The following is a 26,310-nucleotide window of genomic DNA, read 5'->3' as shown; positions in this document are numbered from 1 at the left end:
TAACTCACCTAGAAGCGCTGTCCCCGACAGTCTTCTCTGTATTTTGGTGGCCCCGCCACCAAAAAGCACTGCTTCTGATTGGCTGAGCACTGTGACCAATCAGAGGCAGCTCTCAGCCATTAAATGACAGCTGGGCGCTGCCTGTGATTGGTCCCTGCGTTCAGCCAATCAGAGGCAGCGCTCAGCCATTCATTTAATTCAAAGATAAATAAAGTGTATTTAAAAAAAAACAACACATTTTTCCCCTACAAACTCTCCTAATTATGGAAAAATAAACATTATATATTGCTGAAAAGATTGTGGCTATAGTGTTGTGAAAAATCGCGTGAACAGGCTACTTCGAGCTACTTGAAGTAACCCGTTCACATGATCCGAGGTGTGTGCATTCCAAACTCCAGCAGGAGTCTGTGGAAAGCATGCAGCAAAGATAGGACATGTCCTATCTTTGTGCGTACCTCGGAGCCTTCATGCGATATTGCACTTGGATGTCTTATCTAGTGCAGTTGCGTTCTGCACGTCTAGAATTCCTTTGTGTGAACACTTCTAGACGAAACCATTAGTTCTGTTTAGACGCAATGTTTTCACGTGTAACCAATGCGCGCGGGACACGCTCGTGTGAACAAGCACTAAAAAGCAATTTTAAAAAGTTACATGCAGCCTAAATTGGTACAAATGGAAACCACAGCTCATCGAGCAATAAACAAGGCCCCAACCGTGTCTTCACTGGCCAAAGAGTAGAAATGTTATGGGTGGTGGAAATCTGCAATGCAAATCTAATTTATTTTATAAATAAAAAGGGATTTTTAGTAAGTAATACAAATTAAAATATATATGAATTTGATATTGATATTAATATTGACCCAATGAATAAAGCTAGCATATTTCATATACTGCACAGTAAGCATCATACAAAAAAAGCCGGATTTCTGTTTTTCGTTTATTCGTTTCACAAGAAAAATCCCATTTACCCCAAAATGGCACCAATGGAAACTACAACTCATTCCGCAAAAATCAATACCTTATACAGCTCCGTTGGCACAGAAATAAAAATGCTTTGGGTCTTGGAAAGCGACAATGCAAATACAATTATTTTTTTAAGTGTTTTTGTTGCGGAAAAGTAGTAGCACATAAAGACAAACTATATATATACATTACTATTGCCGTAATGATCTGGACGTGCAGAATAAAGGTAAACCTCCCAAAAAAGAAGGACTAAAAAAAAAACAATGACGAAACTTCAGTTCTTTTCCACCCCCACCCCCCCAAAAAAAAAATTAATACAAGTTAAACAATATATAATATGTATGCCAGAATGTTACCACTAACCATTTCCAACCTATTATCGGACCTCATCTGACATTGAAATTTCCCTGCATTGCTCCCATATCAGGTGAGGTCTGACACATGTATCTAACACAATACAGAAGAGAGCTCTGACATCGGAGCCCTCTTCTGCATCGTGTAATATACATAATAACTCACATTTAATTTTCAAAAAATTGCTAATAAAATCATGACAGTGCATTTTTATGTGTTTCCAAGGAATCTGCAACATGCTTTCCCACCTAAAATAAATTGGCAAATTGGGACTAGAAAGGGTTAAAACTCATCTAACTCATCCCGGAAAAAAAAACAAGGCATCACATGGCTATAGCAATGAAAAATATGTTATGGCTCTTGAAATGTAATGATGATGATGTAAAAATTTTAAAAAAAATTGCCTTGTCACTAAGGTGCAAAATAGGCTGGTCACTAATGGGTTAGGAAAAGAAAACCCTGGAAGGAAGAAGGAATAAAGAAAAATAGCCTTTAAACATTATACTCTTCAAAATATCGTCATTTCCTGGAGGTAATGATGACGAATGTGTGTTTGCATCTCATCATTATTAGTAGTGGAGAATATCCCATCCTTCAGGTTTGCGGCTAATGTCTGGAAACACATAAAGACAGCGCCAATGTTTGAACTGTTAAATCCCTCACCATATCCCCATCTGTTTTTGATATTGAAATAGAAATAATTTGTTTTAGAACAAGCCTTGTTGATCTTGGATCAGATAACAATCTGTAGAATGTTTGGATGACACAAACTTGGATGGATTAACAAGTGCTGAGTACTCATGGAAATCTCTTACCGCTCTCATCCAGTAAGAAGTCATCCTGGTAACGGAACTTTTCAGGTCCACAAGCAATAAAAATGTCATCATCACCAAAGAAATCCTGAAGGCACATCACCTGCAAGAGAAGCAAGGTTTTGTCACCAAATGATACAACATCTCTCAAGTACACAAGTATAAACTGTAAGTAAATCCAAAGTATGTGTTCAACCCAGGAGATCTTCTGTCCAGGGGCGTAACTATAGGGGATGCGTTGCACCTGGGCCCAGGAGCCTTAGGGGGCCCATAAGGCCTCTCTTCTCCAGATAGGGAGCCCAGTACTATGAATAAAGCATTATAGTTGAGGGCCCTGTTACAAGTTTAGCGTTGTGGCCCCGAATCTTCAAGTTATGCCTCTGAGTAGGGGTAGAGAAGGGGGGGGGGCCCAGTTGAACTTTTGCACCCAGGCCCCTGAGCCTTTAGTTTCGCCTCTGTTCTGTACCATAGACCTGTGACGGCCACCGTAGATCTTATAATTACTTTTTATGAGAAGTAAATTTGCCAGTCAGTTAGGTCAACATTTCAGTAACCCCCAAAGAGCTTTTTTGTCAACTTAAGCCATTTTCACAGTTGCAGAATTAATGTGGCGTAACCAGCCATGAATTAGTCAAATGTTTTATCAAACTTTGATTTTTTAAGCACTACTGATGTCATTTTTTATAGCTGAAGTAATTGGTTTATGCAAAAGGCGCACAAAGCTGCACATTCTCCATACAGGGTACATTAGCTGCCAAATCTATGAAGATGTTCTCCCTGAGAAGCAATTCTGCTGTTGGGAAATACTTTTATAAGTATGGAGTCTGAAAGAACTTAGCACATTGGGTCAGAAAAATTGCACCAGAAAACTGTCTTACATGCACCACATTTATCATATGTTTTAGACACTTTCAAACACTTTGCTGCATCAAAAAAGGGGTGTGGCTTTGTGGGAAATAGGGCATGAATGCGACACTGTGCACCAGAAAGTGCCCCAAGATTTAGGCCAAATTTTGGTGCAAACTTTAACATAACTAATCCAACTAATAGGTGGTATAAAGTTAAACTAGACAGTCTAAAGATACACCGGATTTATTATCCAGAATGAGCCATTGTGATGAATTTGGTATATTTTAAAACTGCATAATCTAAGTCAGCACTGTCTAATTATTACACAGTATTAATAAATATTTTATTGAGTTAGATCGGAGTTTTACATGCCAGTCTAAGTAAAGCCTGCACCCGACAAGGAGTGCAAGCCTTCATGACACCTTCATTCGCAAGATGAAAACTGACACCAGTAGGAGCTGGAGTAGGTTTTTGCTATAATTTATGCCAGTTTCTAGCCTAGATTATCGTAAATGTAAAGGGCTGTGCACAACCATGCCCCCTAAAGCCAGGCCCACTTATTTTTTAAAAAGTGGCGGTGTGCAGTGTAGATGCTAGATAAGTCACAGTTACATCAGACACTTTTGAAAATTTCAATTTTAATTTACTTTTTATTCTAAAAGAGTTCCACAAAAAAAAAAGAAAAATGGATATTAATAAATTCAGGAACTGTACATCTTATAGTTTGCAGCTAGGAAGACCGGTATCACCAGACATCCCTGACTACTTCAATAATGATTGGGCAGAGCACGCATAAAGCACTTTGCCTAATCACTGAATTCTCCTTCTCATAGCCACTTTGACAGCTCAGTGTCGGGGCTGTGCTGTGTCAACACTAACAAAACGCATCATTCCTCGTTCTAGAGCCGGACACCATTCAAAGAAGCCAGGAGAAAGCCCCGAGATCTACCTAAGGGAAGCTCTTTCCCTTAGCACCTGGTACTTCCCACCAGAATGACAGAATTACCGACTGGGTAGATCAGGTAAATGTGCTCGATATAATATATGTTGACTTTAGTAAAGCATTTGACCAAGTAGCTCATATGATAATTATTGAAAAATTGACCAAATATGGGATTGACAAGGCAACTGTTAGGTGGATTCACAACTGGCTGAATGATCGTACTCAAAGAGTGGTCATAAATGGCTGCACATCCAAGTGGAAGAATGTATCAAGTGGGGTACCACAAGGCTCTGTCCTAGGCCCAGTGTTGTTCAACATTTTTATAAATGATCTGGAGGAAAGAATTGATGGGAAACTGATCAAATTTGCTGACGACACAAAGCTAGGAAGGATAGCTAACACTAGGTGAGAGAGAGAGAGAGTATTCAGCAAGATCTAGAAAAGTTTGAACAGTGGGCAGTGACTAACAGAATGGTATTTAATAAGGAGAAATGCAAAGTCCTACATCTGGGCAAGAAAAATGAAAAAAGCACATACAGAATGGGAGTAATTGGGCTAAGCAGCAGCACATGTGAAAAAGACTTGGGTATACTAATAGATCACAGACTGAACATGAGTCAACAGTGTGATGCAGCAGCCAAAAAGGCAAACACAATTCTGGGATTATTAAGAGAAGCATAGAGTCTAGATCACGTTAGGTAAACATCCCCCTCTACTCTTCCTTAGTCAGACCTCATCTGGAATACTGTACCCAGTTCTGGGCACCCCACTTTAAAAAACACATAGACAAACTGGAGCAAATTCAGAGAAGAGTTACCAAGATGGTGAGCGGTCTGCAAATCATGTCCTATGAGGAACCGTTAAAGGATTTCGAAATCTTTAGCTTGCAAAAAAGAAGGCTGAGAGGAGACTTAATAGCTGTCTACAAATATCTGAAGGGCTGTCACACTGCAGAGGGATCAGCCCTATTCTAATTTGTACAAGGAAAGACTAGAAGCAATGGGATGAAACTGAAAGGGAGGAGACACAGATTAGATATTAGAAAAAGCTTTGACAGTGAAGGTGATCAATGAGTGGAACAGGTTACCATGAGAGGTGGTGAGTTCTCCTTCAATATAAGTGTTCAAACAAAGGCTGGACAAATATCTGTCTGGGATAATTTAATGAATCCTGCACTGAGCAGGGGGTTGGACCCGATGACCCTGGAGGTCCCTTCCAACTCTACCATTCTACCAACCCTATCTGGGAACATTATAGATGCCTTTTCTGTGCTATAAGACCATTGGTAGACCTTGTGTTTACTGCGTCAGCTTACAAATATCTGTTTTATGTAAAATAATTGATTCATTCTTGATTTTAAACTTTAGTCACCAGCCGGCAACTCCACCAGAAAAAGTCCTTTCTATGCTCGGTCACATTTGTCTGGATACCATATATGCACTTCCTATCTCCATAGTTTCCGGTCGTCTTATAAAAGCTGCGTATAAAGGCACCTGCTATTTATCAGTGCAGACGAGAACTCTGCAGAATTCATTATTTTTCGTTAGACTCAGATCTCCATGACAACAGTTACATCACAATGATGCTCCAAGTGTGTCAGTTGTGCAGACAACACCATCATAAATTTGTTTCTTTCATTCTGTGACCTCAGTAAATTTTATTAAAATGCCTCAAGGGGGTAAATACCCTGCATTAGAGGGAAAACAACACATTTTCTAGGTACTGTCATTACTAAAATGATTGCCTAGAGATCAGAAATCAAGAAAATAATATAGTTCGTGGATAGTCAAATAATCTCTTAATAGTCACCTCATCAGCAGGTACAATGTATATATGCTAATATATGAGGCAGCCACTAGGTAGGGCTGGGCACATTGTCCTCTCAGAGTAATGAAAATAGTTGGAGAGCTACTCCGAAGATATATAGAAAGCTAAGATAAAAGGAACACTAGAACAATCACAAAAAAACTTTGGTGCTGTATCACCCCTAGCACTGTCCAAATCGTAGGGTACATGTACAGATAAAGTCAGGCATTACATATAATATTGAACTAATAATCAATGTGAAGAATAATAGTGAGGGACCTGTTAGGGATGCAGGGGGATAGAGGGGTCTGGTTCTGAGAGAGAATGCTGAAGAGGCGTAGATGAAGAAGAGTTAGATTAGGGAATATGGTAGGTCTTGCTAAAAAGATGTGTTTTTAGGTCAAATTTAAAACTGTGGGCGTTGGGGGATTAACCTGATTGTTCAAGGTAGCAAAATCCAAAGAACTGGTACAGCTCAGGAAAAGTCTTGGAAATGGGAGTTGGAGGTTATAAATATGGAGGAACTTAGTCTAAGATTAGCAGGCCAGAGAGCACAGGTAGGATGGTAGACAGGGATGAGGGAAGAGATCTAGTGCAGTGCAGCACTGTGGAGAGCTTTATGGATGAGAGTGATGAGCTTATATTGCATTTTATAGTGGACCGGGAGTCAGTGCAGTGACTGGCACAGGGTGGAGGCATCGATACACTGGCTGAACAAAGAGACTACCCTACCTGCTTCATTCAAGATACATTAGACATGGGAGAGTTTAGTGGCAAAAATAAATAAATAAAAATCGATCAGTAGTGAGGTACTGCTGTTAAAGCGAGAATGGATAAGGGCAATAATAAGAGTCTTGATGTATCCTAAGTATGAAAAGAGCAATTTCTTGAGATGTTTTTGAGGTGCAGGTGACATGAGCATGCAAGTGAATAAATCTAGGGAGTGAAAGAATATAACCCCAAGACAGCGGGCGAGATATGGTGGTACCACAAATTCAGGTCAGTTAGTAGATGAAGGAAACACAAAAAGTTCAGCTTTTGAAAAATTCTGTTTTAGATAGGGTCAGATGTCACGGCAAGAGGTGTATAATTGGGTGCCATCAGCATAGAGATGGTACTGAAATCCAAATCTGCTGATAGTTTGTCCAATAGGGGCTGCATAGATGGAAAAGAGGAAAGGACATAGGACTAAACCCTGAGGAACCCCAACAGCAAGGGGAAGAGGAAAAGAAGTAGAGCCAGCAAATGAAACACTGGATGAGTGGAGGTAGGAGGAAAAGCAGGAGAGAGCATCATCCTTAAGGCCATTCGAGGGCAGCACACCGGGGAGTTTGTGTCTACGGCGTCAAGAGTAAAACGTAGTACTGTACGAGTCCTCCTGCCTTCTTTTTTGTCACTGTGTAGTTTGAGTGATTCTATGGATGAAGTCTGACAACCCGATTTTAAAGACAATATATTCCTTGACACTAATCTCCAGATTACAGGGAAGGCAGAAGGTTTAACTGTCCAGGGACCTCCATCATCCACGATCCTCCACTAGGAAGATTCCTCAAGTGCTTTCCTAACATATTTCCTAACACGTAGTGTACCATATGCCATACTGTACAATACTGCCTTTCAGCACTGTGGAAAATCGATAAAATCTGCCATGCCATTTCCACACTCTCATTGGTTGGCATGGTCTCCTTCTGGCACTCTAGTTTCCTTCCACATGCCAAAATTAACCCCAGTGTGAGCGAAATAAGATGAACGAGATTGTAAACCCCCCTGGGGACAGGGACTAATGTACATTATATGCCTACTGTGCTGCAGATTCCGGATCCCGCACCAGAATCCGACCCTGTTCATGGCCGGTGACCCTGCATACCTGTCTTGTTTCTTCTTTATCTCTACTGTTGATGGTCCGGACGGCTTGCACTGCTGATTTTCCTGTGCTGTTGCTAATTGCGGAACGGCTTCCATTGACTTCAATGAAACCCGTCTGTGCAGACACCACACAAAAATAGAGCGTGCTGCGTTTTTTTCTCCATGAGTGGAATCGCAATTTATTTCCGCTTTGGTGCAGGAAAAAGCGCTTTTCCATAGCATTCCATGGGCGGTAATTGCTGCGGAACACAGGGGTGGATGCCCGCTGCGGATTCTGTTATGCAAATATGCCTGTGTGGAGGCAGCCAACATACCACAGGTGTGAAAGTAGCCTTACATATGCTTCAGTTGTGATTAAACGTTACAAATGAATAGATGCTGTATATAATTGGTTTCTGAACAGTGTAGTGATTCATCTAACTACTATGTTGTACCTACCTCAATATAAGCCAATAAAACATTTGTTCCTTAGGAGTCTGTGGAATTTTTATATATTTTATGAGCATTTTTAATTATATAACATCAACATGTCAACAGCAGCGTAATCCTGCCAACCATCTCCACCACGGTCATAGCCGTATATAGCATTATACATTGTCCTCAGATGAATAATATGGATATATGGTACATTTTCTGATTAATAACATGTCATTACATTCCAGTCAGTCCAGGGCAATAAGTCCTACATCACACAACAGATGGGCTTAAGATGACTTGTGTACTGGATGCATGATTACAAAAAGTTTCTTGCAAAGGGGGAACATCCAATTATCAGCATGTGAATGTAGGGAGCAATGGTTTCATTTACAGACTGTAAGCAGATATCTTGAATGATGAGGGAATGAAACTTTGTAGGACATTGCACCTATTCATTCATTCATTCATGATTAAACTTTATTTAGACTAGAAGGGAAATCTCATTAACCACGGATGTTTAATTGTAGCCTCAGTGTAATATCAGAAACCTGCAGCTCTTCTCCATCTATCAATGATATTATGTATTTGCTAATTAGTCTTAACCTCATTATGAAATGACATATTGGAGCTTCCCTACATGGAAATTAGACCTGTATAAACTCAAGCAAGAAGTTTTCCATGGAACAGTTTCAATGTGAATCCACATCAGAATGGGAAAGTGATCGAGTGATCTGAGCGACTTCCGACGAGGCCTGGTCACCGGTACTGGACTATTTGCACCAGTGTTTCAAAACTACTCAACCTTGTGGAGTTTCGTTATGCAACGGTGAGGGAAGTACACAGAATGGTGTGATGAAGGACAAGCATCCAGTAAAAAGGATCCTGTGGACTAAAACAATGTGTTGACGAAAGGCGTTAGCCGCTTTCACATGGCTGAGAAAATCGTGTGAGGTTTGTGCATTGCGAGATGCAGAAATCTTGCGCAATTATGAACCCTATTCTTTTGAATGGGGTATTATACATGAGCAATTTTTTTCCTGTATCGCTTCATGGTGCGGGAAAAAAAAAAATCACAGCATGTCCTATCTTTAGGTGTTCCCTTGGAATGCCTTGCCCATTGTCTTCGATGGGGCCAGGAAAACATTGCATGGGGTGAATACGATGTGGGGTTTTCCATTGAAAACAATGGGTAACACCTACTGTTCCTACGATGCAGCTGAGAGCTGTGCCGAACATACAGGTCATTCTTTTACATAGTTGGGCTATAACAGGCAACCAATTTGCATGCCATTACTGTCTAAGAGAAACAGAAAGACAAGACTACAGGGGGCAAAAGAGAACAAAAATTGTATCACTGAGCATTGGAAAGACATCACCTGGTCAGATGAATCCAGACTTCTGTTGCACCATGCTGCTGGCAGGTTGGAATTTGGCACAAGCAGCGTGCATCTATGACCCCTTCCTGCCAGCTGATCAGAAGATATCAGCACCTCTGTCTAATTTGCAGCAACTACAAGAAGCTTCCTGTCCACAGGGGCCCATGTTCCTGCAGAACGATTTCAGCACCTAGTGGGATCCATGACACGATGAATTGCTGCTCTGAAGGCCCAATGCAGGCTCAGACCACAGATTTGTGCATGTATATCTAGCAGCCTCAAGCCATATGGATTTGTATTGTACGTATCTGTAATATGGCCCTTTATTTGCCTTGGACATATACTGTACCGCTGTGTGCCTCTTGTTTTATATAGCGGCACATGGAGTCTGCGACAGTAATTGTGACCCGGCCCATGACATGCTATACTAAGTACGGTAGGTATTTTACAGAGCATACAGTGTCTCGCAGAAGCACCATATGACGGCACATAATGCAATCCCGTAGAGACTCTTTGTTCGAGGCTATATGTATGTGTGATGCCATGTGTATGGACTGTGTGTGTGATGCCAGGTGTATGTGTGATGCCAGGTGTATGGACTGTAAGAGTATTTGCCCATTTGTGTTACCCAATGGCATAGACCGCTATGTCTGAATATTATAAAATTATAGAATGGTAGCGTTGGAAGGGACCTCCAGGGTCATCGGGTCCAACCCCCTGCTCAGTGCAGGATTCACTAAATCATCCCAGACAGATGTCTGTCCAGCCTTTGTCTGAAGACTTCCATTGAAGGAGAACTCACCACCTCCCGTGGTAACCTGTTCCACTCATATTAGCATCAAGTGTTTATGCAGCTGTACAATTAGCTGTAGCACTCACGTCTCCTGCAGGTAAAGTTTACAGAACGCCTAATAATATTTCCTATTCTGTCCACACATAATAATACAGGTCATAGCGGTTTCTACAAACAATCTGTATTAAAGCTCTCTTTAGGTACCAACGCATTTCTGATCCAACAGCAGCATCTGCTGGTCAAGAGAGTCCTTCATATCTGAAGTCTGCAAGCAGTTCTGCCTGGAGATTTCCATGTTTGCTCCCCGACACATCAGCATATGGCTTCCTTTGCAAATAGTTTTTTGGGCCATTTACTTTGGCTTATAAAAATGCTCTGATTTGCACTCATCTAGTAAAAGTGCTTTTTGGTGCTTATTTTATCATGGCATGTATCTTTTTTTCATGCTGTACATTTTTTACAGGTGTTTTTCAGATTTTTTTAGTCCTAAAAGTTAGTGCAAGGAGAGGTGGTGGGAATTACATTAACAGCTAATGCCATATCTGTATTAAGATGGGAATACCTCTTTAACTAGTGCCACGGCTCCTTTGTTCTGCAGATCGGTATTGTTATAGCCCCTATAGCATTCAGCTAGTCCGAATCAAAGTTTATTTGGTGCTTTAGGCAGCCTGCACACGGCCACATTTGCATTGCGGAATCTGGAGGTGGGTGTCCGCCTCTGGATTCCGAAGCAAATACCTTCGATGCTATGGAAAGCGTTTTTATCTGCCCTCAAGTAGAAATCCATTGCGATTTTCCACCTGCGGGGGGGAAAAAAAATCACACCATGCTCTATTTGAAGTCTGATTTCGTGCGGACAGCTTCCATTGAAGTCAATGGAAGCTGTCACAGTAGCGGCCCTTCTGCAATCATCATTGCGGAAAGGTCGTGGGAACCGCATCATCGACTAGTGACGATGAGGCTTTATCTGTACTGCGCATGTGTGCTGGCTGGCACATCCGCAGTACAGAAAAGAAGAATCTGGACAGATACGCACGGGTCACCAGCCGGGCACAGGGTCGGATTCCGCTGTGGGATCCCGCATGCGCAATCTGACCCAGTCATTCGCAGGTGGCCTTAAGGTCATGTAATTACACCAAACAGCTGCTTTACTAGTCCTAGCACTTGAAGAACTAACATTGAGAGGTAAAGATAGTCAACCACTGAATGTCCTTCTTAAATCCATCTATAAATGGGTTGGCTAAGAGCCTATCAGGGGATATAAACGCCATAGTGCAGAGTCAACCACTTGGGACCCCCCTATGACCCAGGCCGGAAAGCTGTCCAGGCAGACCTTAGGCCATCCTGTAACACTGCATTTTGCAGACCGCAGTAGTGGAAATGTACAGCGGATTGCCAGGGGAGCTGAGAGCCGGACCAGAGGCAACCAGCTGTTAACATTGCACCCCACATTCTTTCCATCGACATTCCATTTTTAAAACTGAAGCAAAAGCACAGACGTTTTTTAAAATATTGCTGTCAATGGAAAATAGTAGCAAATGGAAAGCCATCCGTTTGCTTTTGTTTTTTTAGGTCTGTTTAGCTGCTGCACTGGCCCAAAGTTGGGGTCCACTACTGCACCTCAGTATGCATGTTTTATGTCTGTCTTGTGTTCATGTTTTAATTGTGGAATGCATCAGTTTTATGTAAATGGAGGTTTTCAGGCATGAAAGCGTTAATGTCTGTTCATGTCTGGTGTTGTCTGGAAATTGTATCGTTTTGTCTATTCGTGGATTGGCTGTTGATCATGTGATGTATGTGTAATTATGTGGATGCATGAGAGGTTAAAAAAAAAAAATAGGAGAATGCCGAAGGAGAAGGAGAGACACAGGGTGACGGAGGGTCAGAATGTGAGAGAAAAGGACAAAGCAGAATGAGAGTGAGAAAAAGAAGGAGATGGAGAGATGGTCTGCCGCTCAAACCAGAGCCCAGCCATGTCAGGAACCCTCCCGTTACCAACTTTTCCAGGAGAGTATGGAAGCCGGACGTGATAGAAACACGTAGGGAAATAGTGCAGTTCCCACAGAAAAAAAATTGCAAAAACGCAGAAAGATAGGACATGCTGCGATTTTCAAATCTCTAATCTTTGCAGGACAGAAGAAAAAAACGAAATCGCAATTGGGAATTAAACCATTAAAAATCATTGGTTTCATAATTCTGCGTTTTCACTCGCTCTTGCATCGCTCAAAAATCGTGCCATTTTCTCGCAAGTGTGAAGGAGCCTTAAAAGAGTTATTTCCACCATAGCTAGGAAGGCAGCCGTGCTACAGTTACTTGCATAGTGGGTGGCCAGGAACGTCACTGTGTAGGGAAAAACTGACCGGGGTGTGTGCTAAATCAACGCTATGACCCCCTTCATTCTCACGATCATGACACATACTTTAGAAGTAACCCTTTAAAGGGGATCTGTGGTTTTAAATCACTAATCTAAGATACGCAGACGATACGACCCTGGTAGCAGAGACAGCGAAGCATCTAAAGACGCTGATCCTGAAACTAAAAGAAGAAAGTGAGAAGATGGGACTTCAACTGAACATAAACAAGACAAAGATGATGGCCGCTGCTACCAAGGAAGTCCACATAAAGGTCAACAACAAGGAACTCAAAGTGGTTTATAGTTTCGTATTCCTTGGATCCCTCATCGATCATAGTGGCATCTCAACAAGAGAGATAAGTGTAGATTAGCACTGGAGAATACGGCCATGGTGAACATGGACCCAATATTGAAGCGCAAGGTTGTTTCAGTCACCATCCAACAAAGGTTAATCACAAGCATCGTCTTCCCGATTGCAACATATAAATCACCAACAAACCTGTCTTGGACCACATCAATGCAGCAGTGTCTCTAGAAGGCAAGATCATGAGATGGAGACGGACTTACTTTGGACACGTGATGAAGGTGAATTTGCTTGAAAAAGAGATGCCACTTGAAATGGTCAGCGGTAAAAGGCAACCGAGAAGACAAGAGACACGTTGGCTGGACACCATCAAGAAGGACATGCGAATGGGCATTGGGTAATTGAAAGCAGCCATAGAGAATAGAGAAGCACGAGGAGGACTGGCCTACAGAGTATCCATGAGTCAGGCACGGCTGAACGGATAGAGTTGGAATTGGTAGTTTTAAATATTAATGGCGCATGGCTAGGATAAACCACCAATATCTGATCATGCGGCTTCCACGAATTATGAGGATCAGGCATTGTGGCCTCGTCAGATTTGTAATAGGTCAGTTGCAGCTCAGTCTCATTCAAGTGCAGCTGAGTTGCAGTACCAGACACAGTGCACAGTCAAGAGTGGCGCTGCGGCTACAAAAAAAAGGGCTGTTCTGTTAACCCTTCAGTTCCCATTCTTTTTTGTTTCCATTAGAAGAGTCCAGTGTCTGACAGCAAACAGAGTGCTATCTGCAGGTCACTTCTTACCATCCAAAACATTGGGACCCGGGGACAATTGGGTCTGTCACCATCCATCTCAAAACGGACTTGACTGAATCGGGAGAGTTACTGCATGCCATCAATGGAAGCTAACAAAACCTAAATCTGGTTCACACAATGGGGAAGCTTTATGAAACGGACTAAAACAAAAACTGTTTTTGCTGCCCATAGCAACCAATCACAGCACAGCTTTCATTCCTTATAGTGCTCTTGAACAATGAAAGCTGCTCTGTGACTGGCTCCTATGGGCAACAAAGACCATTTCTTTTTAAGACTATTAGTATGGTCAGTGAAAAACTATTTCCATGCAATTTTCACGTGCGTTTTTATAGTATCTTTTTCTCTGCTTTACACTTCCTGGTTCTTTTTTTCATGTGATCCCCATAGTAACCTGCATCAAAAACGCATTGTATTCACATGAAACGCGCATGCAATTGCAATACATTTCTAACCCAATAAATGTACAGCGCTTGGTTCTGGGCTTTAATCCTGCGCCACAATAAAAATACGGCTCTGGATTAAAGCTCCTGCAATCTTGCAGGAGCCAGTTGGGTTCTCACATGTCAGTGACAGCCAAGGACCTGGAGGAGAAGGTAGAAGCAGTCTTGAGTGCTATGTAGTAAATAGAGGAAGTAGAAGTGCCTGCTTCCACTATTTGATCCGGCGATCACGTGATTCCTGGATGCCCCCTGGCATGTCAGAGCCCCAGGTGTCAGACTCAGATCAGCTCTGTTAGTGACTACTCTCCCTACAGGGGGGTGTTTTTTCCCTATAACTCGGGCTCCTATGGATGCAGCTCTTACGGCTGCCCCAGTTACAGCGAAAAAGTATGAAATAGCAAAAAATAAAATGACCCAGTGCCGACGCCAACCAAAACCGTCACGATATGCAGCCTCTACTTTGCATAGCCATGATCACTGGCACAGCATTAGGCTAATTAGCCTTTTAAATCAGGGCAGGGTGATTCACCCATCCATATTAGCAAGCAGTGCCTGCACAAATATGCTCCGGTACAGCTGCTAAATACACTCGTTATTGCCCAAAAATATTGTGCAGGAGAGAGCGTATAACATTACGGCTGGGTTTATATGGGGCGGAATTGGTGCAGAAAGTCCCCTGGCAACACCGCCCGCGGCTCCTAATCCTGGGATTAACCAGAAAGTGAACAAGATTTTGCAAAAATCTCGTCCACACGCTGCAGCCAAGCCGCGCGAAAAATGACACCTGGTGCAACATGGCAATTCTTTTCATGTTTCCGCTGCGGCCCCTCTCCTCTCTATGGGGAGAGAAAGCCGAGGCAGAATACCGATGGCAAAAGCGCTCCAAAGCCTCCAGAAAATGCAGCAGGGTTTTGAAGCGATTAACCAGCAGAATTCTTGCGGTTTTTCGGTGCGGCCATTCCATGAGAATTCCGCTGAAATTCCGTCCCATGTGACCCCAGCCGCACACTCATCTGTAGAAGCCCTCAGTTGTATGTATTTAAAGGGGTTGTCTCGCGGCAGCAAGTGGGTCTATACACTTCTGTATGGCCATATTAATGCACTTTGTAATATACATCGTGCATTAAATATGAGCCATACAGAAGTTATTCACTTACCTGCTCCGTTGCTGGCGTCCCCGTCGCCATGGTTCCGTCTAATTTCGGTGTCTTCTTGCCTTTTTAGACGCGCTTGCGCAGATCCGTCTTCTCCCTTCGGCTCCACTCGGCAGCATCGGCATTTTGGCTCCGCCCCCTTGTACGCATCATCGCGTAGCTCCGCCCCATGATGTGTGCCGGTTCCAGCCTCCTGATTGGCTGGAATCGGCACGTGACGGGGGCGGAGCTACGCGATGATGCGTACAAGGGGCGGAGCCAAAATGCCGATGCTGCCGAGCGGAGCCGAAGGGAGAAGAAGGATCTGCGCAAGCGCGTCTAAAAAGGCAAGAAGACACCGAAATTAGACGGAACCATGGCGACGGGGACGCTAGCAACGGAGCAGGTAAGTGAATAACTTCTGTATGGCTCATATTTAATGCACGATGTATATTACAAAGTGCATTAATATGGCCATACAGAAGTGTATAGACCCACTTGATTTCGCGAGACAACCCCTTTAAGCATGTTGCATTATTTCTTAAAGGAATTGTTCAAATATTTTAAGTTTTATTCTCTATTTTTGTTGACGAGTGAAGCACCTTATAAGCATCACTGTTAAAGAAAACATAGGATGTCCACACATACCTTCTAGGTTCACCAGATGTTTTCTTTGCATTGTACTCATTTTGTTTTTAACAGTATAAACTGGAGACGGATACAAATCTGGTGTCCCTAAAATACCTGACTGCAACTCCGCTTACTTCCACATGATGGTGCTAGAACACAACATATAAAGTGTTCCACTGCCACAGCAATAAAAATGCAGCAAAGTTAGAACATAAATTACCCAATAATTGAATCTAAAAAAGAAATGAGAAAAAAAGTCTTTGCTTCATGTATATTTATGGCATAGTAGTCAAATACAATTCCCATCCATATCATCTGGCTTATCTTCTGCACTAATCACCGTTGTATTCATGGACAAGGGAGGTTCTCGGAGTCACAAGCAGGGTTCCCTAAACCTTGTGGATTCCTAAGGCCTCATGTCCACGGGCAAAAGAAGAATTAAAATCCGCAGCGGATTTTAACTCTTCTCCCGCCCGCGGATCCGCACCCCATAGGGATGCATTCACCACCCGCCGGTAGATTCTCCATGGAGAATCCATAGCGGGCCTCATTTTCCCCGTGGACATGAGGCCTAAAGTCTGCACAGAAGAGAACAGCAGGCAACTTTTCACTCTTACAGCAGGGAAGGTCTCATCTCAGACTTCACCAAGATGCCTCCCAAAGCACACAGGGCAGAATATAGCACTGGGTGAGCATTGCAGAATGATTTATCATCCCTTAGGCCTCGTTCACACTAGTGCGGTTTCCTATAGGAGCGTTCATATGAAGGGATTTTAGACATTCAAAATACTTGCATCTAACAAAGATAGAACATGTGACTGTAATGCTCGCATCAAAGGTCCTCACTGCGAGAAAGGACATAGGACCTGACCTATCTTTGGTGCGTACTGCGCAGTAGTTTCCATGGGAGCTGGATAACACACACCACGCAGCTCCTGATCGTGTGAACGGGAAATTTTACGGCTATTTAAGCTCAAGACTTAATAGATGGATGTGGTTCACGCGATCTTTAGTGCAGTATAATGCGCAAAATAAATATCGCACCTATGCTGCACTAAAAATCGCATGAACGGGCAATTTTTCACGTGCAGAAGGACTGAGAGCTTCATGCACATGAAAATCGCTCATTCACTGGAGCAATGTGTTGTTTAAAAAAGCGCAGCGGTTCCAGGAAATCGCAATCTCCTGCAGTGGCTGTGACAGCCAAGGCAGGGGATGAGGGGAACGCCCGCAGAAATGCAAGGCTGTTTCCATGTGAAAACGCCTCGCATCCAGGGGTTTTAAGAAGGATGGTAATGGTCTCGCCAGTGTGAAGGAGCCCAGAGAGATTTCTCCATAGCAGGGAGAGTAAGAGCAGGGCTATGGGAGATTAACTCATAGCAGGGAGAGGGATAACGGTGCTATGGGAGATTAACCCATATCAGGGTGTGTGAGAGTGGAGCTATAGAGGATTAACCCATAGCAGGGAGAGACAGAGTGGGGCTAAGGGGGATTAACCCATATGAAGGTGATTGAGAGTGGGGCTATGGGGGATTAACCCATAGCCCTGCTCTGTTTCTCCTTGCTATGGGTTAATCCCCCATAGCACCGCTCTCTCTCTCCCTGGTGTGGGGATCCCTAAGGCATATCCCCATACTGCAGAGAGAGGGGTGGGGCTATAGAAAGGGGCAGAGCTATACAGCTTCTCACAAGGATTCCCCATAGCAAAAAGAGAGGGGGCGGGGCTAGAGGGTGGATCCCTCTAGACCCGCCGTCTCCTAACACGCTCTCAGGGAAGCCCTCGGTGAAGCCCTTTAACCCCGCCCCCCTCTCTCCCCCTGCTATAGGGAAATCCCTTGGGGATTAGGTGGAGTCATTAAGAGGATTTCTGCCAACCGAAGGAATTCTCAGCTGCTTACAGCGGGACATTTAAAACGTGCTGCCCTCGGGACTTCCCCTCATCCCTGCGGGGACTAAGAGGTTAATATTGGCAACGAAAATTACAGTGGAAGTTGGTGAGTTTTCGATTTTTAATTCCACCAGTATTCGTTGCCTGGTGCTAAAGAACACTCATGCAAAGTGTTACTGAAATCGGACCAGAACTGCGAATTTGTATGCGACACAAACAAGCAGATTATGCGTTTTGTGTATCAGATTAAAATATCATAAAATTAGAGCTGCGCTCCACTTATCCTTATAATCATCAGATTGAAGTGAATACAAAAAGGGATTTACTCGGTGACTAGTGGAGTTCTTGCCCAGAATACTCCACTAGCACCTCCAAATCCCGATAGGCGTGTAGTATACGTAGGTAGGATCCTCCTGTCATCCCTCTATCCCAAAATAATTCAGGAGAGCTGCCAAGTGTTGGTGTCTTCTATTGCTAGAAGACCCCAGGTGCAGTGAATAACTGAAATTAGAAATAAAAAGACTCCGCGCCCCCAGAGGCAGACTATCGGAGGTCCTCCATAATGTACAAGGTTAGACTTTTATTCCAATGCAAAGCGTTTTGTCGCCCAAACCGCGACTTTATCAAGCATCTTTTTATTTTCAATTTCAGTTATATATATAAGATCAGGAAACTACTACTGTATGTCTCCCAGCGCTGTTATGGTAGCATTTGCCCTCTTCCACAAATTGTAATATACAGCAATTTCCCCCCTCTACGCACCACATGCTTACAGGAGGCCAGCCCTTTTACTGGTAGCCACAACAGTGTTTCCCCCTTCTTCCAGTAGTCACAGCAGGACTAGGATAGTTCCAGCAAGGTCTCTCCACCTTCTCCAGTAGTCAGGGTCTCCCTAGTGCTCCCCAGTAGTCACATCAGGACTAGGATAGTTCCAGCAAGGTCTCTCCACCTTCTCCAGTAGTCAGGGTCTCCCTAGTGCTCCCCAGTAGTCACATCAGGACTAAGATAGTTCCAGCAAGGTCTCTCCACCTTCTCCAGTAGTCAGGGTCTCCCTAGTGCTCACCAGTAGTCACATCAGGACTAGGATAGTTCCAGCAAGGTCTCCCCACCTTCTCCAGTAGTCAGAGTAACCCTAGCACTCCCCAGTAGTCACAGCAGTCCCCAGTGCATACTGGAATGTCCCTCCTTTTGCACATTCATTCAGACACTAATGACATTAAACAGATTTCGCAGCATAACTGCTTACAGATTTGACAATGTTTTTCCACTGCTACCCACAATTCACTGCTGCTGTCATTTCCGTTTCAACCATCAAGCTTCCAAACCACACCTTATATATTATTCATGGCAGCGCACTGGAGCCAAATGTCGACAGTGTAAGAGTGAAATATAATGTGAGCGCTGTGTCCGCCTATTCTCTCTTTCTGACTCCGAACTTCCTGTTGCATTAATTAAGCTTATTATGTATATTTAATGTCCACCTTTCTGCATTTCCAAGAAGGGAAAAGCCAACAGATGGCTGAAGGAGGCGATGGAATGAATGAAAAGCTCTGGCAATGGGTATGAGGGCGCTCCAGCTCCCACCACCTACAGGCCACATGGGCACTCGCGGAAAAACACGGAAACGCTGATAAATATAAAGATGATTATTTTTACGCTGGTGAATCCATTTCTGTTACAGATTAATATAGATTTGTACTGAAAAGAATCAGTTCTATCCTCAAAGGGCTGCACCGCAGGCTAAATGAGTACATTATACATGAATTCCTTGATTTCTTTCTGTATTGTGTTCATCTGCCTTATGACTGCATATACAGTTACAAATCAAGTGAACCTTGAATCTCTACATTAATGTACTGTAAACGGGTCTATTTAAGTCCAAACTGTAGGCAAACACAATCTAACGTTTATGCCCTTTATTGAACACATTGAGTGAGTAAACATCTACAATACAGGAAGAAAAAGTAAGTGAACCTTCAGAATTGCTGCTAAAGTGGGAACTACAGATTAGTAATCACCTCCAGCAAAGTTTCCTTTAGTAGCAAATATTCAGAAGGAATTTTGGACCATCCCTTCTCCAAATTTATGTCACGTCTGTCTCCTGAGACCTGTGGTACTACAGGTGTTCTGGAGTTCTCCTGCTCAGGTGTGGGGATTGTGCTGGCTGGGCGTGTGTGTGTCCCCAGTCAGCCAATCACTCCAGGTCAGTACACATAAAAGCTGTCTTCCCAGGTGTGGGTGTGTTCAGCTTTCTCTGTCTCTCTTTGTTGTGTGAGCAGGTTCTATGTGTGGTGGCTGTAAGAAAGGTTTGGGTTTTGTGGTTTTCTTTGGTTGTGTTGCTGGACTCCTGGTTAGTGTAGGGTCTAGTGGTATAGCCAGGAGCCGTGAAGTGGCCCACTAGCTTCCAGATTTTGGCCAAAATGTCAACTAATACCTGGCATTCATAGCATTAACATCTGCTACTAGTGTTTTCGCATTGGTTGCTGTATGGTGTGATTATGACTCTGTGTGTCTTCTTATCCTGTCCAGTTGTCCCCGTTGGTGGTGGCATGTGTATGCGTCCTAGCCTGGGTGCATGGGTTCTTAAGGGCAACAAGGGCTCAGATCCAAAGACCACTCGGCCATGCTTTATTGGGGCGATGTCCCTGCTCAGGTAGGTCCATGGTCATTTTTCTTTGTAGAAGATAGGGAGACGTGTTAATCAGTGGTTGTTTCACCTGGTGTTCCCTACCTTGGTAATGTTCGTGTGGGCCTGGTGGTCACTTGCCCACAAGAATGTAACAATGTGTTTAAGTTTATGAATATTTCTGGGATGTCTTGTGTGCGCAGCCTTCTTCAGGTCTTGCCACAACATCTTAATTGTGTATTTGCTCAAACAGTGAGCAGAGAACAGATCCCGTTGTTTTTAATGGGTACATTCTCATTTTCTCGTTTTTGCATCCATGGGGGAAAAAAAGCAGCATGCTCTATTTTGGTGCGCATTTGCGCAGAAAGTACAGTGCAGCAGTGCAAAAAGGACAGTAAAATGCACGGACACACATGCAATAGTACGACCTTCACTGTGCAAAAAGCCACATGCGTTTTTAGGCTTGTGTGAAGCAGCCCTTACAATCAGGACTCTCATTTGGCCATTCCAAACACAAATCTGCTTTCTCAACCATTCCTTAGCTGATTTACTTGTGTGCTTTGGGTTAATGTGTGCCTAAGGGCAAAAATGCATGGCCACATGCGCAACTTCGCTCGCCGCCATAGAGTGTAGTTGCGCATGAACCAAGGCTTTTTTTTGTGGGCCATTCAAACTCCGCTTCATTGCGTGTAGGTTTGAAAAAACAGCGGGTAGATAGGTCTTGCCCCATCTTTCCCAAATGTAGGGCATGTCCTATCTTTTCTCATCTGTGCAATTAACGGGTGAGAATACCGCTAATGGAAACAAAACCATTATAATCAATGGTTTTGTTTCATCTCATTATGCAGCCGTGAAAAATAACGGTACTAAACCACGCCCATCTGAAGAAGCCATAAGGTAGATGGATTGGATTGATGTACACCCAGGTCACTGGGTCCTTCTACATGGAGCAGCTAATCGTAGGAACGAGCCAACAACTTCCATTTACATACGCAGATATCATCATTTACATTTTTTTCAAGGGAGTCTTAATGCTTGGGAATGGTTTGCGAATGACTGAACAATTGCCTTTTACATGCAACAACGGGCAAATGAAAAATGATGATTTTTATTCCTGCATAAAATGAACTAAATATACTGACAGCGGGCCGGATGATCAGCTGATCAACCGGGATCCAGAGTGATGAATCCTCCCAATCAACTTTCAGGATAGGTCATGAATAGTAAAAGACCTGAAATACCCATTTAATGGGCAAAACACTTGTGAAACCTACATCCTAATCTACTTGACTGCTTCTGCCAATTGATTCTTGGGGAAGTCATCGATGTTCACTTACTTTTTCTCCTTGCAATGTGAATAATTACTCCGTGTGCTCAATATAAGAGATGAAGGGTACAACCGTATGTGCGTTATTAGATAGACTCGGTTTATAAGGGCTCATTCACACTGGCAATCGCTGTAAGAAAATCGCAGATTCATTCAGGCAATGTTGGAGCGACAGCGATGCTTTTTCTTGTGAAAAATCGTGCATCGTATCGCTGCCAGAAATCAATAAGAGTTTCTAATGTTAAAAACGCATCGCACAAAAATCACAAGTTCGTACATTGTGATGAGATAAAAAGGAGGCTCCATAGGGAAACATGGGCTAGAAAAGAAAATTTCGAAATGCAGAAAGATAGAACATGGCGCAATTTTTTTTTTCGCACCACATTGCATTCGTGAAAACATCGCAAATTGGAATGAAACCATTGAAAATCATTGGTTTTATAATTCTGCGTTTTTACTCACTGTCGCCTCATGCTATTTTATTACCAGTGTGAAGGAGCCCTAAGGGGGCCTTCACACGGGCGAGTTTCATGTGTGAGTCCATATCACATCTGATATGGACAGAATCTCCGCGTGTCAATAACACATTGTATTTCAATGGTTTTTTTTCACATGAGCAATTTTTCGTTTGGAGCTGTGCTGCGAGATTAAAAAAATCACTGAAAGGTCCTATTTTTGGGGGTCCTTATAGGGAATCGCCCACTATTTCCTATGGGATCTTTAAGAAAAATCGAATCGCACTCACATGCCATGCGATTTTTACCATTGAAATCTATTGGAAGAAAGAACATGGATGCAACACGATGCATTTTTTAAGCAAATACGCATCGTGCTCCAATCCAGAATCCAAAGTTTACAAGCATACCGATATACCGATATCAAGCTCACCCATGTAAATACAGCCTAACTGTAGGCCAGAGAACAATCAGACCACATTTTATTAGTCATCAATGCAGAAATCCAGGTAATTCAACAGGGTTCACATTTTCTTGCAACAGTGTGATAGCATCTAATAGTTGTATAGCAATATAGTAATCATAGACAGTACCATCTGTACCTGGATACAGTCAAACCTCTAGTTTTGTTGGTAATCCGTCCGAAAGCAATCGGCTAAACTTGAAACCAATGAAACTCATTGTAAATCCAATTAATTGGTTCTAGACATTCCATAAAACACACCAAACCACATTTCTGTACAGCGTTTAACGCTGCTTTTTCAGCGCGGAGCTAAACTCTGTACAACGCTCCCATTCATTTCAATGGGGCTCTTCACACAAGCATTTTCAGCCCTGCGTAGCCCATTGAAATGAATGGCAGAGGTTTCAGCACTGCCGAAAACATGGCACAACTTGGTACCACGTTTTTGGCAGCGCTAAACGTTCTTGATATACTATAAAAATCAATTCTCACCTTGCAGGTGCCGTCGTTGTCCCAGGGGCTGCTCTCTGGAGCTCCGTGCAGGCTGCTGGGCACTTGTCAAGCTGGCAGAGCATCTTGCTAGTGATGGGGATTGAAATCCCCCGCCTCCAGCAAGAGATTGCTCTGATTGGCAGCCCACTCAGCCAATCACAGCCAGCGCTGGATGCTCTAATCACAGCCATTCGCCCATGAATGGCTGTGATTGGACAGCGAGGCCACGTGGGCCGGCAGCTACTAGCAAAACTAGAAGCAGCCGGCAAAAGAAGAGGCAAAATTCTGTATGGAAAAATTTGGCGAAACTCTAAACTGGCGAAAGAAGAAGGCAACGAAAGTAGAGGTATGACTGTAGTTTACACATATCCACAGACGATTAGCAGCAGAGCAGATGACAAGCACAGATGCCCTTACAGTGCCCCGCACTCCTCCAGCCCATCAGGACAGTGCTTGTTCCTAAATGACTGTCCTGTGCACATTTACTACAAGTACATATCATTATCTTCTGTATGCTGCATGCTTCCACTTCTGCTCCCTTGTATAAAGCGCTATGTTCTAGTGTTTACAAGGGGCCCATATGTGCTTCTCGGCATATTTCATGAACATTTTAGTCCTAAGCTATAAATACCTTCCTCTCTCTCCGATTCATAGAACTCGATCATCCCTGACAATAGGAACGGAGAAGCCGTCTGCTCAGCTATGTTCATTACTAAGTAGAGATACGATGACCCAGAATACCGACGAGTAGAATAAGTATTATTAGATGTATTATTGTCTGTCATTTCTAGAACTTACAGCCTTTACAACATAATCTATTAGCTCACATTGGTAGCAGAACAGTCTATAAGGGCTTGTTCACATCTGCATTGTTCTATTTGGAATCTCTATCGTAGATTTCCATTAAAATCCAGAGGACATAATGGAAGATGGGTGACCCCATTATAGTCAATGGGGTCTATCTAGCACCATTTACATTCAGCAGGAGCTGAATCTGGCACTTAAGGTTTTACTGTTGCTCGGCACCTAGGGCTGGGGCTGAACAACTATGTGTATACATGCACAATACTAAGGTTATGCATATACTGTATATCTACCTGTATACACAGTGGCTACTAATCATTGAAAAGGGGGAAAGGATATAGGAGAGGCAGGGGCACCACTACCCTCATTATAACAGATCTTCCCTTCACCAGGCTTCCCTCATCTAATGCCACCAAGGACCATTTGGGCTCAAAAGTATGATGATGTTTGAGATGCAAAAAGTACAGCGCTTTTTCATTCGGTAAAATGACAGACAGCTGAGTGGAAACCAATTGGACCCCATTATAGCCAATGGGGGCCATTTGGTGGTGATCAGTTCCATCATAAGATGGATCAATCCCGCCAGGGGATTCCCCTTTCCTGCTTCCCGAATGGAGCAGAAAACTATAACCCCCGCCCCAGATGTGAGAGCAGCCTAAATAAGAGAGATATACTTGTTTATGCTGACATATGGCTATTATTGTATACAGATATAAAAAGTCTACGCACCTGTTAAAATGCCATGCTTTTGCCATGTTAAAAAATTGGGCAAATATGAATCATTTCAGATTTATTTCCACCTTCCATGTAACCCGTTATCTGTACAATTCCATCAAACTGAAATCTTTTAGGGTGGAAAAATAAACACAACAAGACTAAAACTATGTGGTTGCATAAGTGTGAACACCCTCTTATATTTGGGGATGTGGTTGTGTTCAGAATTAGCCAATTACATTTCATCTCATGTTATATAGTAGTTAGCACTCCGCTGCCATTATTTACAGGGATTCTGATTTATCCTATATAAAGTTCAGCTCTTCTAGGATTACATATACATATACCATGGAAAACAGTAAAGACAGTCATCAAGAAGTAGATTAAATTTGGCACAACAGTGACATTACCAAGACCCGGATGTCCTTCAAAAATTGATGAAAAGACCAGAAGAAAATTGGTCCAGAAGGCTGCCAAGAGGCCGACAGCAACATTAAGGCCTAATTCCCACAGGCGGATAAGCGGCGGACATCCGCAGCGTTGTCCCGCAGCTATTAGGTTCTATTGAACCTAATAGTGCAATGCTCACAGTGCATAATTCCACCTTGGAATTCCGCCCCGTGAAATCACCCGCGGCATGTTCTATTTGCCGCGGGTGTACGCGCGGACGGCTTCCATTGTAGTCAATGGAAGCCGTCCGTCACGCTATCTTCCGCTGCAGCACAGCGGTAGAAAGTGTGAAAACGCTTCCCCGCCTACCGACGCCCACGTCATATGACACGGCAGGCGCGTCATGTGATGCTGTGGGCGCGTCATATGACGCTGCCCATGTGTCACATGACACTGCCGGCACGCTGTACTGAACATGTGCGCCGGCACAGAATGCGGGACATGGGGCAGTGGATCCAAAGGTGAGTATGGGGTCTCTGGAGGGGCTCTGTGACTGACTCCGCTGCGGAATTCCGCTTGCGGAGCCCCTCACGGCCGTGGGCACTAGTCCTAAAGGAGCTCCAGGAATATTTGACAAGTACTGGTTGTGCAGTGCATGTGACAACTATCTCCTGTATGCTTCATATGTCTGTGGGGTGGCAAGATGAAAGCCTTTTCTAACACAGAAAAACATCCAAGCCCGGCTATGTTTTGCCAAAACCTACATCAAGTCTGACATAGGCCGCCTGCAGACGGCCAGGTCAGATCCCGCTGCGAGAATCCTCGCAGCAGGATCCGACCCGAGCCCCTGCAGGGACCAGCGCGGAACTCACCTCTCCTGCGGCTCTTTGATGTGCCGGCACATGCGCAGAGTAGAGCCGGTGGCCAGGGAGTGACATTTCTGTGCGGAGCTCTGCGAGCCCCGCACAGAAATAGAGCATGCCACGATTTGCTTTCCGTGTGTAATTTTGCGCCGACAAATCGCGGCCGTCTGCCTAGGATAGCGTTTTCTAACGCAATCCTATGGCAGCTTCCCCGGGAATTTATAGCCCCCCGTGTGCAGGGGGCTATAAGTGGGAGAACGTGTTATGGTCTGATGAGACAAAGGGTGGACTTTTTTCCATTAATTCTGAAAGGTATGCTTGATGCAAAGCCAACACTGTGCATCACCAAATAACACCTTACCTACAGCGAAGATGCAGCATTATGATTTGGGGCTGGTTTTCTGCTGCTGAAACTGGAGCTTTAGTCAAGTTGGAG

The 26,310-nt window shown here is 43.6% G+C and overlaps 1 protein-coding gene across 4 annotated transcripts in view; it reads right to left on the bottom strand.

Moving 5' to 3' along the window:
- DCLK1 (doublecortin like kinase 1) overlaps positions 1–26,310 on the bottom strand; it is a 382,755-nt gene that overhangs the window by 200,001 nt on the left and 156,444 nt on the right. For all 4 annotated transcript variants that reach the window (XM_066582756.1, XM_066582763.1, XM_066582790.1 and 1 more), the window contains exon 4: positions 2,133–2,232. In XM_066582756.1, the coding sequence (XP_066438853.1) occupies positions 2,133–2,232 (100 nt within the window). The remainder of the gene's footprint in view (positions 1–2,132; positions 2,233–26,310) is intronic.

Source organism: Eleutherodactylus coqui, chromosome 1 (assembly GCF_035609145.1).
Source record: "Eleutherodactylus coqui strain aEleCoq1 chromosome 1, aEleCoq1.hap1, whole genome shotgun sequence".
NCBI classification, from domain to species: Eukaryota; Metazoa; Chordata; class Amphibia; order Anura; family Eleutherodactylidae; genus Eleutherodactylus; species Eleutherodactylus coqui.
This window is presented reverse-complemented; position numbering and strand designations above follow the sequence as displayed.